Raw genomic sequence first — 16,561 nt, forward strand, 5'->3', positions numbered from 1 at the left:
GGGGAGGGGACCGAGCCTGAAGCGGAAGATTCCAGGAATGACTCTTTGCACATCAAAGTTTTTACAATTATGTGTCACATTAAAAATATATAGCACTCCAACAAAGTAGTAGGAATATAAAACTTTAATAACATATAAATATATACAACAAAACAAAAACAGTAAAAACATTTAAACAACGAAGAGACCGTGGCAATTTCTTTTGAATTCCTGATGAGGACATGTTACTAGTTCTTTCAAATTATGAAAATTCAGAAGATGTTGCCTGGGGGTGGGTCGTCAGTAGCAGTCTGTTGTGCGAATAGTTCCAAGGCAGCAGAACGCGCTGAAATCTAGATGGCACGAAAGTGATGTCTAGTAAGTTGCCGCCCAGCAAATAACGGCGTGGGGCGCCGCGGGGGTGAGTGAGTCCAGTAGGCACCACAGCTATTCTTACCGGCATTGCAGAATTACTGCTGGGGACAATGCCTGTGCTGTAGCAGGGTCACAGCAGAAACAAAAAGGATTCTGTTGAAGATGTTGTTGGTTTTCAATTTGAAAACAGTTCTGGTGTCAACTGCTATGCTAATGTAGTGGTTAATGTTTTGTTTTCTCTAGAAAATGTAAAAGAGGGGGAGGCAGTCCAAAGTTCCGTTAAAAGGGCAAAGGAAAGGATCGGTTGTTTGAACTATCAGTCAAAAAGGGGAGGGGGTGCAACAATTTTTCCTACCGGGTCACACTGTGCTTTCACCGGAACTGAGGTCTGCAGGATTCTAGTAATTCAAAGTGAGGCTGGCGCCAGCATGGGAGCGCCGACGTCCCGCGGATACAGTTTCGTCACTCCACGGGCAATCATGGCAGTCATTCCCCATCGGGGGTCGGAGACTCCCGCGGCTCCTCTAGAATCTTCAAGGTCGTGGAGGACTACGGTGGTGGAGTCAACCAGTGACCGGGCCATTTCTTTATGCTGGGCCCGCTCTTGCCAGGTCGACCGCCATTTTGAGAGTTCGGTAGCTACTGGCGATCGCGGGGTCAAATGAGCGGACGGGCTCCACCCTGCCGGGCGAGACGTTGCAGCATGGCCACAGTGGAAGAACCCTTTTCCGGGCGCCTGGAGCGCTGAGGGTGCAGCTGGGAAGCCTCCACCTGGGGAGGCGGGAGAGGCCTGTTCGCACCGTCTCTCCCTCCCAGTGCACCCCACGGCGTCTCGCTTGAGATTTGTTATGGCCGGACCAGGCGATGAGGACGAGGGGGGGGGGGTCCGAGGCATGTGCAAGACATCCCCCCCCAGTGTTGTCGCAGCCATTATTCAAGAAAGAAGAAGTGTCCCGTCCGTCTTCGGGCCGGGCTTCCGGTAGATGTCGGCCGGACGCCCCTGGCTCTGGCCCCATGAACGGGTTTCTTGGTTTATCGGCTGCAGCCGGATCCCGTCGGCCTCGGCCCCCCGACCGTTGGTGGCCGGACCGGAAGAGCATGTGGCGGGACTACCTGCAACTCTCAAGGGCCACCGCGGCCGGACTGGGAGAGAGAGGGGAGGGTCGAGGAGACATTCCCCCCCCCCTGCAACTGTTCAGCATTGTAAAGGCAATCCCCTGGCCGGGTCCCGCTGGCCTCGGCCTCTCCTCCGGCTACACCCTACGTTAGGATCTCCTGGCCGAGGCGTGGCAGCAGGACCCGCCTTATATGGGCTGCTCCCGGCTGGGCGTAGCCGCAACCCTGCCCCACCTTGGAAGTTTCCAGAGTGGGGGCGGATGTTCTACTGACTTGCATTTTCCCTAGTCTATCGATTTTTTGGCGTGGCAGGCGGTGGGACAGCGAGGGGTGATTTGGTTTCTCTTACTGTTTTTCTGGTCTCTCACCACTGGCATATTTTAACGTTTTCTTGTTTCTAGGACATTAATAGGTTTTATCATTACGTTATGTTATCGTTTCTTTGTTCGTTGTTTAATAAAAGTTCATGTTCATCAGTGGCCTACTGATTTTCGTTTTCCTATTCTTTTCTTTCCAGGTTGTTTCATGCTAAAGTTTCTGTTAACAGGATACAGTGATCACTTCGTTATTATTGCATATGTCCTTTTCACTAGGGGTGCTCTCTGGTCGGGCCAGATGACGTATCTCTAGTAAATGGTCCGGGTGAAACAGGTGCATCAATCAGTGGGGAGTAGATAGGCATGACAGATTACAACGGGGGAGAAAGGTCCGCATTACGTACCCTTTCACTATTTGCAAAGATTTTCCTACGTATATTTGCAAACAGGGAATACCTCCAAAAAGAACCAATTCCCAAACAGTCAATGTTTGGGGAAACAATCAATCAATGAGGAACGAAATAGGCACGACGTGTTAAAGGTTTGCATTACCTACCCTTCACTATCTGCAAAGGGAGAGAGAATATTCCTATTCTTCCTCGTTTGCAGGCAGAGAAGATTCTTAAGAGAATCAACTTCGAACAATTCAATGCTCGATTCAAATAATCAACAAGGGGTATTGTGAACACAAATGAACGCCGCTTATGTACATACACATTGGTATTATCAACAGGTTGTTCCTAATGTTTCTATTTTAGGGAGGTCAAAAAGAGATCCCATTAGTGGCCTACTGATTTTGCTCGATTCCTTTTGTTTTTTTACACGATTTTTCGCTATCTGCAAAGACTAAACAGAGTATTGCGACTCTGTGCTTGTTTGTAAATAGAGAATGAACCAAAGAGAACAATCAATCAAATGGAGAGAGAAGCAGGCACGACGGATTACAACGGGGGCAACGGGGGCAAAGGCCTGCATTAACTACCCTTCACTATCTGCAAAGAGAGAGTACTCCTAATAGAAATGAGGGGTGGGGGGCAGCATTCAAAGCAGATCAGTGTGCATAAACACGAAAATGTTTTTACTTACCACGTACTTGACATTCGACAGCTTATGATATTTTCTATTAAAAAAACCATTGAAATTCACTGAAAAAACCATAGGTTATAGACCATATATAGTTAGGAATTAGCATTTAAAAAACCTTATTTTACTCACACAAAACCATTGAAATTCCATATATAGTTAGTTGCACTAACTATATATCGCGCACCCGCAATCCACTGCTGATCATGTCACATATTACATCATTCATGACATGGTCAGTGACATCACTGATGACATCACTGATGACATCTCAAATGACATCACTGATGACATCACTGATGACATCTCATTTGACATCATTCTTGTGCTAATACGATAAACCTCTTCAGACTCTAATATAACCTTAGATACACTCAGTGTATACAGACACTCACACACTGCCACTCATCCATGGAGTTACTCACACACCCAGTCAGTCATGCAAAGAAACAATCTCACCTCCATTTCTTCAACTATACAGTTAAACACACCTTACTTATTGAAACATATACTAACACATATTTACTCTCTTATACAATCCCTGATACAAGTTCACAATGATCGATACAACCACTCACTCATTCAGTGGCTCTCATGCACAGTTATTTATATATGCCAACTCTCACATGTACTGTGTTTAACATATGTACTTACTATGACATGTAGCATTGAGATATCCATTCACTCATCAATACACTCATGCACACAGTCAACTGCCCATGTAGCTGTTTCCACATGCAGTCTTGAACTCATACACCTAGTGAATAAACTGCTCACACATCTATGCATAGAGTCACACACCTTCCAGCCACCCCCACACAAACTCAATCTCCCATAGAAATACTTGGGCAACCAATTAATAACACATATAGCCTCTCGTATAGCTAATGATCAACACATGCAGCAGTTTACATCACAACAGACATAATGATGCACAAATTAAGACAGTTTAGTCACTAACCCATGCATTCAGTGAGACACATTTAATCACTCACTCATACAGTCAGTCACGCACCTACTAAATCCTTCATCCAGACACTTATACATCCACTCATTCTTCAATATGTAAGACATATTTTAACTTTACAGAAACATACAGTCACTGGATGTTGTCATCAGTGATGTCATCAGTGATGTCATTTGAGATGTCATCAGTGATGTCATCAGTGATGTCACTGACCATGTCATGAATGATGTAATATGTGACATGATCAGCAGTGGATTGCGGGTGCGCGATATATAGTTAGTGCAACTAACTATATATGGAATTTCAATGGTTTTCTGTGAGTAAAATAAGGTTTTTTAAATGCTAATTCCTAACTATATATGGTCTATAACCTATGGTTTTTTCAGTGAATATATATATATATATATGTATATATATTTATATTTTTTGATATATTTATAACATTTTAAAATGTATTTACATTATTATTTATTAATTGGTTTAAAGAAAATATATAGGTATTACAATTTATATATGTATATATATATATTTTTTTTAAATTACATGTATTTATTATAATTGTTAACATTTACAAATAAATCTAAATAATGTTTTTTAAGTTCAATTTATTATTTAATGAATATTTACATTATTTGTTATATATATAAAAAACAATATCTTCTACATCGATATCTTTGACAACAATATTTTTTTCCGATCTTTTTGTACTTTCCATTGTAAAGATAGGAAGTTGATATTATTGACAACGATATTTATGTCCCAATATTTTGGTAACTCGACATTGTGGTCGTCGATATTCTATCAGTGATCCGTTGGGACACCATGGGCCCCATTAGGATGTCGGGCAGATCGCCACCGCCATGCGGGCGGTGGCGATCCGTCCGACATCCTTCCCCTCCCGCCACCCATTTCCTCCCCCACCATATTCCTATGGCGGGGGGACCGCAGCAGACAGAAAGACCGTCCACCGCTTTTCCGCCCGGTCAAGGAGTTGACCGGGCGGAAAAGGGTGGGTCTGTTAGACACCGCCATCCATAGTAGGGTGAAAGCGGGGACATGCTTTTCCGTGGCAGCTACGCCGCCACAGAAAGGCATGCGGGAATGTCTTGTCGGGGCCCGTTGTGGACCCCCAGGGACTTCGGGGGAGGTGGGGGTGCACATGGGGGGCACTTCACTGTACAACTTGACAGGCACCGCACGGTGCCTGTCACGTTGTGCATTGAAGTGCACAATGTGCATTTTTAGCATTGCGACGTGCCGTGCTTTCAGCACCACCCACCGCAATGTTAAAAATGCGGGATGCGCCCGCCAGTGTGGCGGGCACATCCTAATGGCCCCCATGGGACCGCCGCCCTTATGACAGGCGGTCCCGTTTTACGTCGGGATGTCCGCCCGTCATCATAATGGGCCCCCATGATTCTGTCTCCTCTCAGGCACTAGATGTCTTCATGAAGACAAAGAGATTTATCCCCAGCCAGAATCTTTAGCTTGGCAGGAAAGAATAATATATACTTTTGATGACTATCTTGCAGCTTCGACTGTATCTTAGTAAAGGACCTACATTGTTACTAAACCACCATGGTGCTCTCAGGAAAAATTTAAACCGGGGTCCTGTTGATCTGAAATAGGACTTTTTGTGCCTTTTGGAAAATAGAGTCCTGGTCCTTTAAATTAAGCAAACTCGATCAAATGAACTGCAAGCAGCAGAGGAGGCATGGGGTACTCTGGGTCCCTTCTCTCTGTAAAAGAACATTGATATACTATGGGTGTCACTTCAATGCTGTTTCAATCTTTCAGGAATAACAACACACCGGAAGTCTAACCACCCAATGTTGCTTCATTTAGATCGTCCTTCAGCATCTTCCATGCAGAATTCTATAAAACAGACTCTAAGCTGCAAATACGACACAGACTTATGGAGGTCTGCAAACTCAGGTTGGGTTGCTTTCACCTCTTTCGCCATTCCTCCTACTCATTATGCAAGTTTGTGTTGGTCTACCCTATGGAGGTCCACATCTAGAGCTACAGTGTCAATACTATCCCCAGTAGAATATATATCCTGTATTGCTGAAAATATGAAGTCCCGTTTTTCATTCAGATCAGTTTCAGTATTTGCATGAGCTTTCTCGCCTTAATTCTCTGCAGCTTTAGAATTTTTAACTCTTCCATGCAAATAGCTATATCCCTGTGACCTTAGGGCATGTTTTCCTATCCTTGGTTTCCAATCTTGATCGGGAGCAAATCTAAAACTATTAAATCTCACACACAAGGTTCCCAGGTCACCCCAGTCTGGCACCAGAGGCAGGATCACAGGAAGGTCAGATTATGCCAGCTTGGAGCTCTCACAAAAAGTATGTTTCAGTGGCCACCCTAAACCATAGAAATACTCTGTCTGAACTCTCCTCATTCCTTTCACAGTGGTGCTATATCTGAGATATGGTGGCCTTTGGGGGAGTGATATTTGGTGTGTTAGAAGCTGATTTTCTGAAGTTGGGTCTTTACCTATGAGGTTCTTTGGTTACTTCAGTGACAATGTTTACAAGACTTTCTGGCCTAATTAAAAGATACTGCTATTTAATGGTTGCAGTATGACTTTCATCTCAACAAAGGGACATGATTCATGCATGTGATTCTATAAAAGATGCCACTACTGGGGAACTGCACCTACAGATAAGTAATCAGTTCCTTTCGAAAACCTTCTTAGATTGTACCTTTCTGACCCATAAATATAAGAATGTCATTAACCCATGGGTTAGGTCATTAGGCCTCTAAAGGTAAACCCTGTGGGCCTGACTCACAAAGGTAAACTTACATTATTGTGTAAGTTTATGAATGTTTGCTGTTAATAAATGTGCTTTACTGATATTATATTTACAACTGCAAAGTCTCTGTGCATAAAAAAGATAGTATAGTCCTATCTTCTTATGTGTGGAGACACCATACATTTGTGAATAGCAAACAATCATAAATGTGCACAAAAGTTTAGGTTTACCTTTATGAATCAGGCCCTAAGTATTTGATATTGGTGCTTGAGCCTGGAGGCCTTGTTATTAGTTCTCTTTAAATGTTTGAACACCAGCACAGAAAGTGGTTTTAATGAAAATATTTTGTGACAAAACCCCTCGAATAAACGGTTACTGCTAATTTATGTTTTCTTTTCCCATTACTGTCTCTCAACTGAAAAGGGGTCAGTTCCTCGGCTGTTGTAACCTACAAACCAGACCAGCTTCCACCAGAGAACTCAGCCTTCCTGGAACGCAGTTTTGTCTGCCGTTTCCGTTGCCTGTTGGATAACTCTTCTGGATTCCTGGTAAGTTACTGGAACACTCGAATATGTTCTTTGTCTTTCTGCCAAATCCCTTTTCTTCCAAATCACAGGTAGGAAGACGAACACAGCTGAATTCATCAAACAATGCTGGCGAAGATGTAAGCCTTCTTGAAGTTTAATGCCAGTACTGTGAGCCAATAGAGCAGTCGCTGTGGCTGCAGATTGTGTGCGTGTGTAGAGGTAAGCATAGAGAGATAAGTCGAAGTGACATAGGATAGTCTTGCATTCCGGCCATCTTGTTTTCCCCCGGGGAGCAGCTGGACTATATCCCACAGCTTTCATTGCTGTACAGACAGTGCTTTAATTGGACACAAATAAGTGCAGGTATTCATCAAAAGGAGGTATTGACTGGCGGTAGAGCTTGGGGTGGGCATTAGGGTGGTGCTAAAGGTGGAACAAGGGGCGGGGCTACATTTTTTACCTTTCTAAGGTTTTTATGCAAGAAATATGCATGCATTGTTAGAATATCAGATGTATCTGTCTATTAGCTTTTTACACTAATAACCATTTATATAGCACTTACTAATAAGTGTTTATTACTACCCAGAGTAACCCCTTATTAGCAACCTTAAAAAACTTAAAAGATGGAGAAAAAAACAGTAAGGTTCTATATATAAATGCCTTGTTTTCGCATGCAGGTCCTGGCTGCAGGGCCATAATTCACTAAGATATATGCCAAGGATGTTAACTTGTGACCTACAGGGAAGACAAAGATCTATGCAACAAAAAACAGTATCCTACTGAGCTATCTACATTAAAAAAATCCCTGAACCACATGTTGCATGCTATGCTTTCCAGCAGGCACAATGGCCCTCCATGCAATTTTATGGTGAGTTGAACCTTAGACGACCTGAGTCGACCCTGCCCGACGCGGCAGGGTCGTGGACCTTGGTCAGCGGACTCGATAATTCTCGCTTCGGTGCTTACTCTAATCAGGGGTTCCACTCGGCAACTCTGGGCATTAGCTTGCCTAATCTCCACAACGGCCCCACCAATTCCGGGGATGCCTGGCTCCACCTTGGGGACTCCCAGCAAGGGACCATCCCACAGGGAAAGCCAGGACGGGTTCCCCAGAGTTATACAGCGCCGGGACGCCCCGTTGCTGGGGCAGCTGTGCGCTTTACAAGTATACTACATTTACATTTACATTTACATTTACATTTACATTAGAATGCACACAGGTCCTTCTAACAAGCGCATTAACCACCAGAGTTAACCACTTTATTGCTACTTATGGTGCCCCAATCTTTCTTACTTAAGAGAAAGGCACTGGCTTCCTGTGTCATTCGATTAGTAAATGCTTAGCTGCAAAAAAGCTAGCAATTCATCAGACACTCTTCTCAAAGTCAAAGTCAAAAGTTTATTATGTTTTTGGCTCTCAATGAGGGTCACATAAAAATACACACACAATTATACAATATGAATAGTAAGTAGATGACAACACAAAACGAGAAGAAAACACTACTTATCTGCAAGTAAAGCAATCATCAACATCTCCCTGTACATCATTAATAAATATCTAAAAACCCTTTAAAAAATTTAAAAATTCTGGAACAAATCATTTCATTTGGAGGGCAGTAAAGTGCATGGAAGAACATTTTTACATTTACAATTCCTAATTGTAAACAAATTGGTTTTAACCATTTATGGCGCAATGGGCGCAATGCAGGACAAATGAACAAGACGTGGTTACGATCCTGTACAGCATTATTACAAAAATTACATATTGGAGATACCCCACACCATTTTGCTAAAAGAATATTGAGTGGAAGCAAGTCATGTCTTAAAAGGTACCATAATCTACGGACTCTATGGGGAATATTCCAGATGAGGTATTGTTGGGCTAGCTTTGGGATATATGTTTTTACCAGGGATTCCCTTTCTTGTTGTCTAGGTTGGGCAAGTATATCCAACTTATAGCAGAGTTCCCAAGATGTACATTTTAGTTTAGACTTTAGCTCAGAGGGTGAAAGTAGGAATAAAGTGCTTTCATCCAATTCTAGCAGAAATACTGCTTTTCTAAAGTTTTTTACTAACAACGAGAACTCGTTAAAATTGCCCAGGAGTTCCTTTTTAATAGCTTCTCTTAAGGTACCCGGTTTACCTCTGGCCAAACAGGCTACCCATCTTACGAGGGCAACCAACCCCTGTGCCCAACAACTTCGGAGTCCGAATTCCAGCCTGCATGAGGATATAGAGCATGCTGTGTTAAAAGAAGAGATTTTTCTTAATACCTTTCCTTCCATTTTTTGCAGAAATCCCCATTGTTTCAACTCCACTAATTCAATTCCATATAATAGAGTTGCAGGAATTTTCGCTCTAAATACATCCAGAAAGAGGGAGAAGTGTCTCTTCCCGGTAGCGTTGTACAAAGAACATAACCCCGTACCATGGGCCAGCGCTTTACGTGAGTTATGTTCGATATGGGGATTCTCACTAAGATTTGCTGATATTATTTTGCCTAAAAAGGTATAGGTTTTAACCACCTCGAGTTTTTGTCCGCCAATAGCCCGATTATAACTTCCAGGCCTACATTTTTTCTTGCCAAAAATGCACATGATTTTACTTTTCGATATATTAATTTTCATGTAATGTGCTTCAGCAAATTGGTTCAATGCATGTAGACGATTAAATAAACCCTTCGGGGTCAAATCTAAAACAAGTATATCATCTGCATACATTAGGACCGATATAGCTGACCCTCCAATTGTCGGAGCTAATCCCTCACAAGCTGCAATGGAGGATGGTAGGTCGGCCGTATATAAAGAAAACAATATAGGCGCCAGTATACACCCTTGTTTTAGCCCATTCTGAGAGGGGATAGATTGAGAGAGACCCCTTTCTCCACCTTGTAGCACCTTACACCATGTGTTCGAGTGTAGAGACCTAACTAATTCGAGTAGATATCCTGGCATACCCAATACAGCCAGCTTTCTCCACAGCGTTGGACGGTCGACCTTGTCAAACGCCGTGGAGAAATCTATAAATGCTGCGTATATGCCACCACCTCGAACACGTGCATATTTGTCCATAATCACCTGTAATAATGTCAAGTTATCTAGAGTTCCATGCTCTTTATGAAATCCTGTTTGTTCCATGGGTAAAATACTATTTAATTCTGCCCATTCCGTTATTAACATTAAAAGACATTTAGCGAAAAAATTTCCTATTGAGTCCAGTAAAGCTATTAGACGATAGTTAGAGGGCTTATCCCGATCACCCTTTTTAAATATGGGGATTAGTATACTTCCCCTCCAAGAGTCGGGGACTGTTCTTGATGTAAAGCATGCTTGAAATACTGGAAGAAGAATCCTACTCCAAGTGGTAACATCTTGCTTAATTATTGACATGGGCAGTTCGTCCGGACCCATAGCTCCGGAAGAGTGCATACTCTTTATCACGGTAGCTATGGATTTCTCGGTAGGGAGTTCTATTTTATGCTCTCTATTTGGGCCTGGATCCCATGTATCCCCCACTGCACCACTGGGTGCATATAAGGTAGTCACAAATAGAGTCCAGACATCTTCCGCAATAGAGATTGGAGTGGGAGTTGTTATTGAACCACATCCTTTCCTTATTATGGACCAGAAATCTCTAGATTTATTATGAGTCGAAGCCTCTCTTAACTTTATCCATAGAGAGTCTTCTTTTTCTCTTTTTAGCTTAGATCTCAATCTAACCCTCCTTCTTTTTAATAAGGCTAACTGACGGTCATTTTCCCCAGTTCTATTAAGGTATTGTTTCCTAACGAGTTTATTTATCTCCTTATTTAGTATTAGTAATAAGCTAGGAGAGAAGTGTAACTTTTTAGGATTTCCCGTTTTCTTAGCTATCCTGATGACTTTTTTGATAACATTTTCGAGATGTAGAAATTCCATACCTTGCCAATGATCTAATTCTAGTAAAGTTTGGGCAAGAATATTTTGTACATCCTTCATGTTGGTAGATCCCCAAAAACATCTACCTGACTTACAATTAATAGAAAGACCTCTGTTCTTTAAGGACCAGGAATTGGTTTCTGGGGGAATTAATGAGACAGTTATGTTAATCATTTTATGGTCACTCAAGGAAGAGTGAGAGATCACCATATCTTTAATAAAAGAGAACGTATCGTAGTCCGTAATTGCGTAATCCAATATAGATTCACCCCTAAATGATCCATGTGTATAGTTAGCGGGCGTATCAGAGGGCATCCTACCGTTTACGATAAGCCCCTCTAAGTGACTAAGTTCCTCAAGGAGAATCTTACCTCTTTTATTAGTTTTTATTTTAGCAGGCAAAAGTGCTTGAGGTATATTGTATACTTCTTCCTTAGATTTGTTTCTAAACATGTCTAAAGTTAAATTAGACACTTTGCTATTTAAGTCACCCACCAGTAATATATAGGGGGGGCGATCAACCTCTAGTAATTGTTTGACATAGGAAAACATTCGCTTTAGAACTGTGTTAAAAGTATCTTCGGGGGGAATATATGCATTTAAAATTATAAACGAAGACCGTCTACCCACTGAGGTTAGATTATTAATAGTTATAGATTGGAAAAGATTACTAGTGTCCGTGTAGTGGGAGAATTGCCACTGTAAAGAGTTAGATAGCAAACAGGCAATTCCACCTTTTGCATGGCCTTTTTTAGAAGGAGTTGCAGGGGCCTCCAGGACAAAATAATCTTTCCCTCCATATGGGAGATTTTTACACCATGTTTCCTGGATACATAGCACATCTGCATTTAAAGAAAGTAAGAAATCAAGTTTCTCTGGGCAATTATACAAGCCAGCAGCATTCCAAGAGACAATTTTTAAATGAATGTTAAAGATGTTGAAATAGTCGTGGGTTATTCGATGTATTATTTGATAAAACTCCTGGTAACCAGTTCCACATCTGATTGTCTTCTGTTAGAGGAATATCTATGTTGTCAGGTAATGGGAGTACCTGAGAGACCATTCGTTTGCCTCTAGAGACCCAGATTTTTAGGTCTTTATTGCAGGTAGAGGAATCATCCTGCCTAGAAACCAACTTTGTATTTCTTTCTCTAGAGGGATTACACAGAACGCTATTAACATAAGGTAACACGTCAATTCCTCTACATTGAAAAACTTCCGCTTGTTGAAAAACAAGATTAGCAATTATTTTAGAGTAAAATTTTACCCTTGTTCGTTGCCCATTTACTGATCTTATTGGTAAGACTAAATCAATATCATTTGATAAAATTAGTTTTAAACTTTCAATCTCTTTAAAGCAGTTAAGCAACCAAGATCTGTTCAATTTTAGGTCTAGATCAAATAACGGGAGAAAATCCAATGTCAAAGTATCCACGCATATAATAGGACTTTTTACTGGCTGAATAATTGAGCTCCTAGCTACATCAGGTTGAGGCCGAAAAGTGGGTGCAGATGGATTAAGTACCTTTGCTACTATCGGCGTATTTCCAATATCTTCAACAATTAATGCTAGGGGTTCAAGAACATTTACCACAGAGCATGGAACTACCCCATTCATAGTAGCTTCAACAGGGGTACCCACCAATACATTGTTAGTGATACACTCCACTACCTCTTTGACGGAAATATCCGATAGTGAATTATCTCCACTTTCTATAGCATCAGACACTCTTCTCATTCTTGGCCCACCGCAGGCATCAGTAACTGGAAAAAATGCTTGTATGTGTTTTGAAGATGAACAATATCAAGCATTTGGCTTTTACATAATGCTCAACATATTGTCTTGTGATAGATGTACTGGCGAATTTGTGTTAAAAAGTCTAATGGCAGCAGTTTACAAATGGCGCTTTCGGCTACAGAAGCATTATTGTAGCACTGTGTTACCCTGAACAATGCCTCTCACACCCTCGCCCATTAGATTTAATAGCCACCTCTCTGCCCTCACTCTGTAAAAACAAAGGGTAATCGAACCTCACTGCAGCCACACCTCTGCTCTGATGGCTTCCAGAGCAGCACATGCAAATCACTGTGCACTGGTGACAAGAGCAGCTGTTCTCTTGTACGAGCCCGGCCCAGGCTTCCACTGTGATTAAGAGTGGAAGGTGCTGCCGAGGTACGAGGTGATTGATGACCGGAGCGCCACCTGCATCAAAGCTAGGCCCTCGTGAGTACCGGTACTCTCCTTATTCAAGGAAAAGTGCCAGTACTCGATGCGAAAAAATGAAAGTGCCGGTAGTCAGTACCGGTGTGTACCGGCCCATTTAAAGCACTGTGTACAGGCCATCACCAGGTGCAGGAACGCCATAAAAACATCAGCCATGTCCCGCAGCACTGGACATGCGCGAGTGGGCCCGAGCGAAGACCGGGCCAAGAGTGGGTCCGTCTACACTCGTCCACAGCCGGATAAGGCTGACCCTGGCCTACTCTCTTGGCCCTGGCATCCTGGCCCCTGCAGATAAATACTGCGTTTGCATTTCAATCGCTACTCATAAGTGGCTGGATTTTTGTCTTAGAAGTAAGTGGGCTAAGCTACCTCCTTTTATTGAACTATGTCATTTAGTTTGCTGTTTTCATCCCTGTGCTGCCCAGTAGGGGACTTGTGGAATTGGAACTGGTCTTCCATCTTAAGGTGCCTAGTTGGACCTACTTGTTACCAAGGGTAAGCAGAAGACTAAAGTGCAACGCCAGCAGTAGACACGAATAGCTCCATGAAACGTACCATCATTGATTCTTTTTTAGCGCGTGCTGTAGGAGTTATATCTAAAGAAATAGACTTGGCAGAGTGTCGCTTATCCCTGGGCATGCCTAGGTCAGATGAACATGTGGTGCCTATTGAGAATATTGAACCAACCCAGATTAGACAAAGAGCGGGAGCTAGTGGAGAGGTAAACTACTAGTATCACTTAGGGTTTGGATGATTCTATTAATCATCAGCCTCCTCCTTTGTCTATGGCAGTTCCTTCTCTATTTGCCTCTAGATCGCTCACCTGCAGCAGAACACAAAAGGAAGACCTGAAAGGCCGTAATTGTTAGCCCATGCCCTCTTAACTTCCCTGTTTGTTCTGGAGCTGCTAGTCATCCTATTACCTTTGGCAATCTTTCTGGACCTCATTTTGGAGAAATTTAACACCTACCATTAATGACTCATTGTTGCCTGTTAGAGAGAAGTTGGATAGGTTGGAGGGCGAAATTAGAAAGGTAATTTTGTTTTGCCAGAAATTGACAAATGTGAACATATCAAATGCTAGTGTTGTTGAATCTTCTTCATCAAATACTGGGTAGGACAATATTGTTACCAACTCTGCCCTGGCCCAGCAGATGGCTAGGGTTCTAGCTAGGGTCTGTCCTGCTCCGGGACAGCCCCCTAAGAATCCTGTGGTTGAGTAAATAAAAAAGTTGTAAATTGATACTTGTATAGCACACTACTCTCCCGCAAGGGTCTCAAGGCGCTTGTACGAATACCGCTGTGGAACCCATCCTGGCTTTCCCTGTGAGGTGTCCACTCCTGGGCACCCCCAAGGTGGAGACCAGGCATCCTTAGCATTGTGGGGGCCGTTGTGGAGATTATGCAAGCTATTGGTCAGAGTCGCAGAGTGGGACTCCATGATTGGAATAGGCACCGAGGTGAGAATTATCAGGTCCGTGGAATTTTGAGCCCAAGACCCGCCGAGGCGGGGAATTGAACCCTGGTCCCGGGCTAGACCTCTGCATCAGGGTCTGCCGCTCTAACGATTGAGCCACACTTCTGAGTATGTGCAGAGGATGGATATAGGGCTTTCTGTGAGCACATGCCTTACGGTTCAACCCTACTTGAATCAACCATATCCCTCTGGTACACAGTCTCAACCATTAGTAGTGGACCACACTGATTCTAATGACCAAACGCACCCATGTGATCTGGAGACGATTAATCTCCTCCCAGCCTGCTGTCCTAAAGTGGCTATTTTGGTTATTGTTCCCCCTCTGAAACCTGGTGCTATTGAAACTCCTGAATCCTTGAAGAAAAAGGTTGTGCACTGGCTTAGTTCTAATTGTATATTTCCATCTGATAGAGAACACCAACTTATGTTGACAAGGAGAGTGGGATGGATTGGGCCCTTAACGAAAGATGTCAAGGGGAATTGCGTAGTCATTAATTTTCAACACCTTAGCTTTGTTGGGTCAATTTATGCAAGGGAAATGCCGCCCTCCCCGTTTGTTCAGAATATGGCTTTTTTTCCCCTTTGTTTTTCTTTTTATCGTCATTTACGGATTTCTGTACAACCGCACAATGCTGTATGGAACTTAAAGTGAGTGCCAAGGTCTAAACCTCTTGTTCCCTCCCCTTTGGTGTCTGATAGGTACCAAGATAATGATTGACTCAGTTGCAGTAAGCATCATGAATCGAGGTGTGGTGGACATAATCTTGGGGGCATTTTGATGGTTTCTGTCGCTGATTCGCCTAATGTTGATGTTCTAGGCATTTCTGGGATGGCAGTGGTCTCCAGTTTGAGTAAATACAGGCCTATTGATAGTAACACCGATGTTAATCCTAGTCCAGGAGGCCTACACCCCTATGTGTCCATTGTGAATAATTTTAATCACACCCTAGATGGGTGTCATAAATCTGTAACAAGTCTAAGTTCCTCAACTCTTTCCCGACCAGATAGACTCCTTCCTGGGAAAAAGAATCTCCTCTTTTCCTGAATGTTATCTTTCTTTCACCCTCTTTCCCTACGCCGATGTATTACTTCTACGAGCAGAGGAACATCTTCTGCACAAGCACGAATTTCCGATTTCCACTTGATGCCAAGGGAAGCACCTTTGCTTCCGTAGTCATACATTGCCAGAGATCCTAGTCTAAGACTTGCAGCCCACAAACAAAGCCACTCCATCCCTGGCCATTGAGACAGCTTCCTTCGTCCCACAAGGGAGAGAGTTGGCCTAAGGGCTAGGGCGCTCGACCTCGGACCTGGGGATCTGGGGAGTCTCGGTAACGACGCCAAAACCTCCTGTGATTCTGGGCACATCACTTAATCTCTCCGTGCCTAAAATGAATGTGTGTCCGTCCTCATGTAACGTAACCTGTGCTATGTAAAGCGCTCTGATACCTGATTCGGTTCGGGTCTAGTTTGCGCTATATAAAACTCTGCAAAAAAAAAAACATGGAACATGGGTGAGTTAAAAAAAAATAAGTTAGGAAATATCGACTGAATTAATACTATATCTAGTTTCGAAGTTATTAGTATTTAAGAAACTTGGTATACTAACCCAGTATGTGTGGAGGGGGTTTCCTCCTACTTCCTGGGTGGGCACAAGAATATTCTAGTTTATCTCCATTACAGTTCAGTTCAGAAAGGGTCTGGGTACCATTAAGCAATGTATCAACCTGGAATTGTTGTTTAGGAAATACACTAGCGCCAAATCAGATGTTCTTTATCTTTGTTTTGTAGATTTAAGCAGCGCTTCAATTTGGTTG

The 16,561-nt window shown here is 42.8% G+C and overlaps 1 protein-coding gene across 3 annotated transcripts in view; it reads left to right on the plus strand.

Annotated features, from left to right (window-relative positions):
- The window catches only part of LOC144823156 (aryl hydrocarbon receptor-like), a 1,206,974-nt gene that overhangs the window by 949,040 nt on the left and 241,373 nt on the right, over positions 1 to 16,561 (plus strand). For all 3 annotated transcript variants that reach the window (XM_078681422.1, XM_078681424.1, XM_078681423.1), the window contains one exon: positions 7,023 to 7,147. In XM_078681422.1, coding sequence (XP_078537548.1) covers positions 7,023 to 7,147 — 125 coding nt within the window. The remainder of the gene's footprint in view (positions 1 to 7,022; positions 7,148 to 16,561) is intronic.

The sequence above is a fragment of the Lissotriton helveticus genome, chromosome 3_1 (assembly GCF_964261635.1).
Source record: "Lissotriton helveticus chromosome 3_1, aLisHel1.1, whole genome shotgun sequence".
Classification (NCBI taxonomy): Eukaryota; Metazoa; Chordata; class Amphibia; order Caudata; family Salamandridae; genus Lissotriton; species Lissotriton helveticus.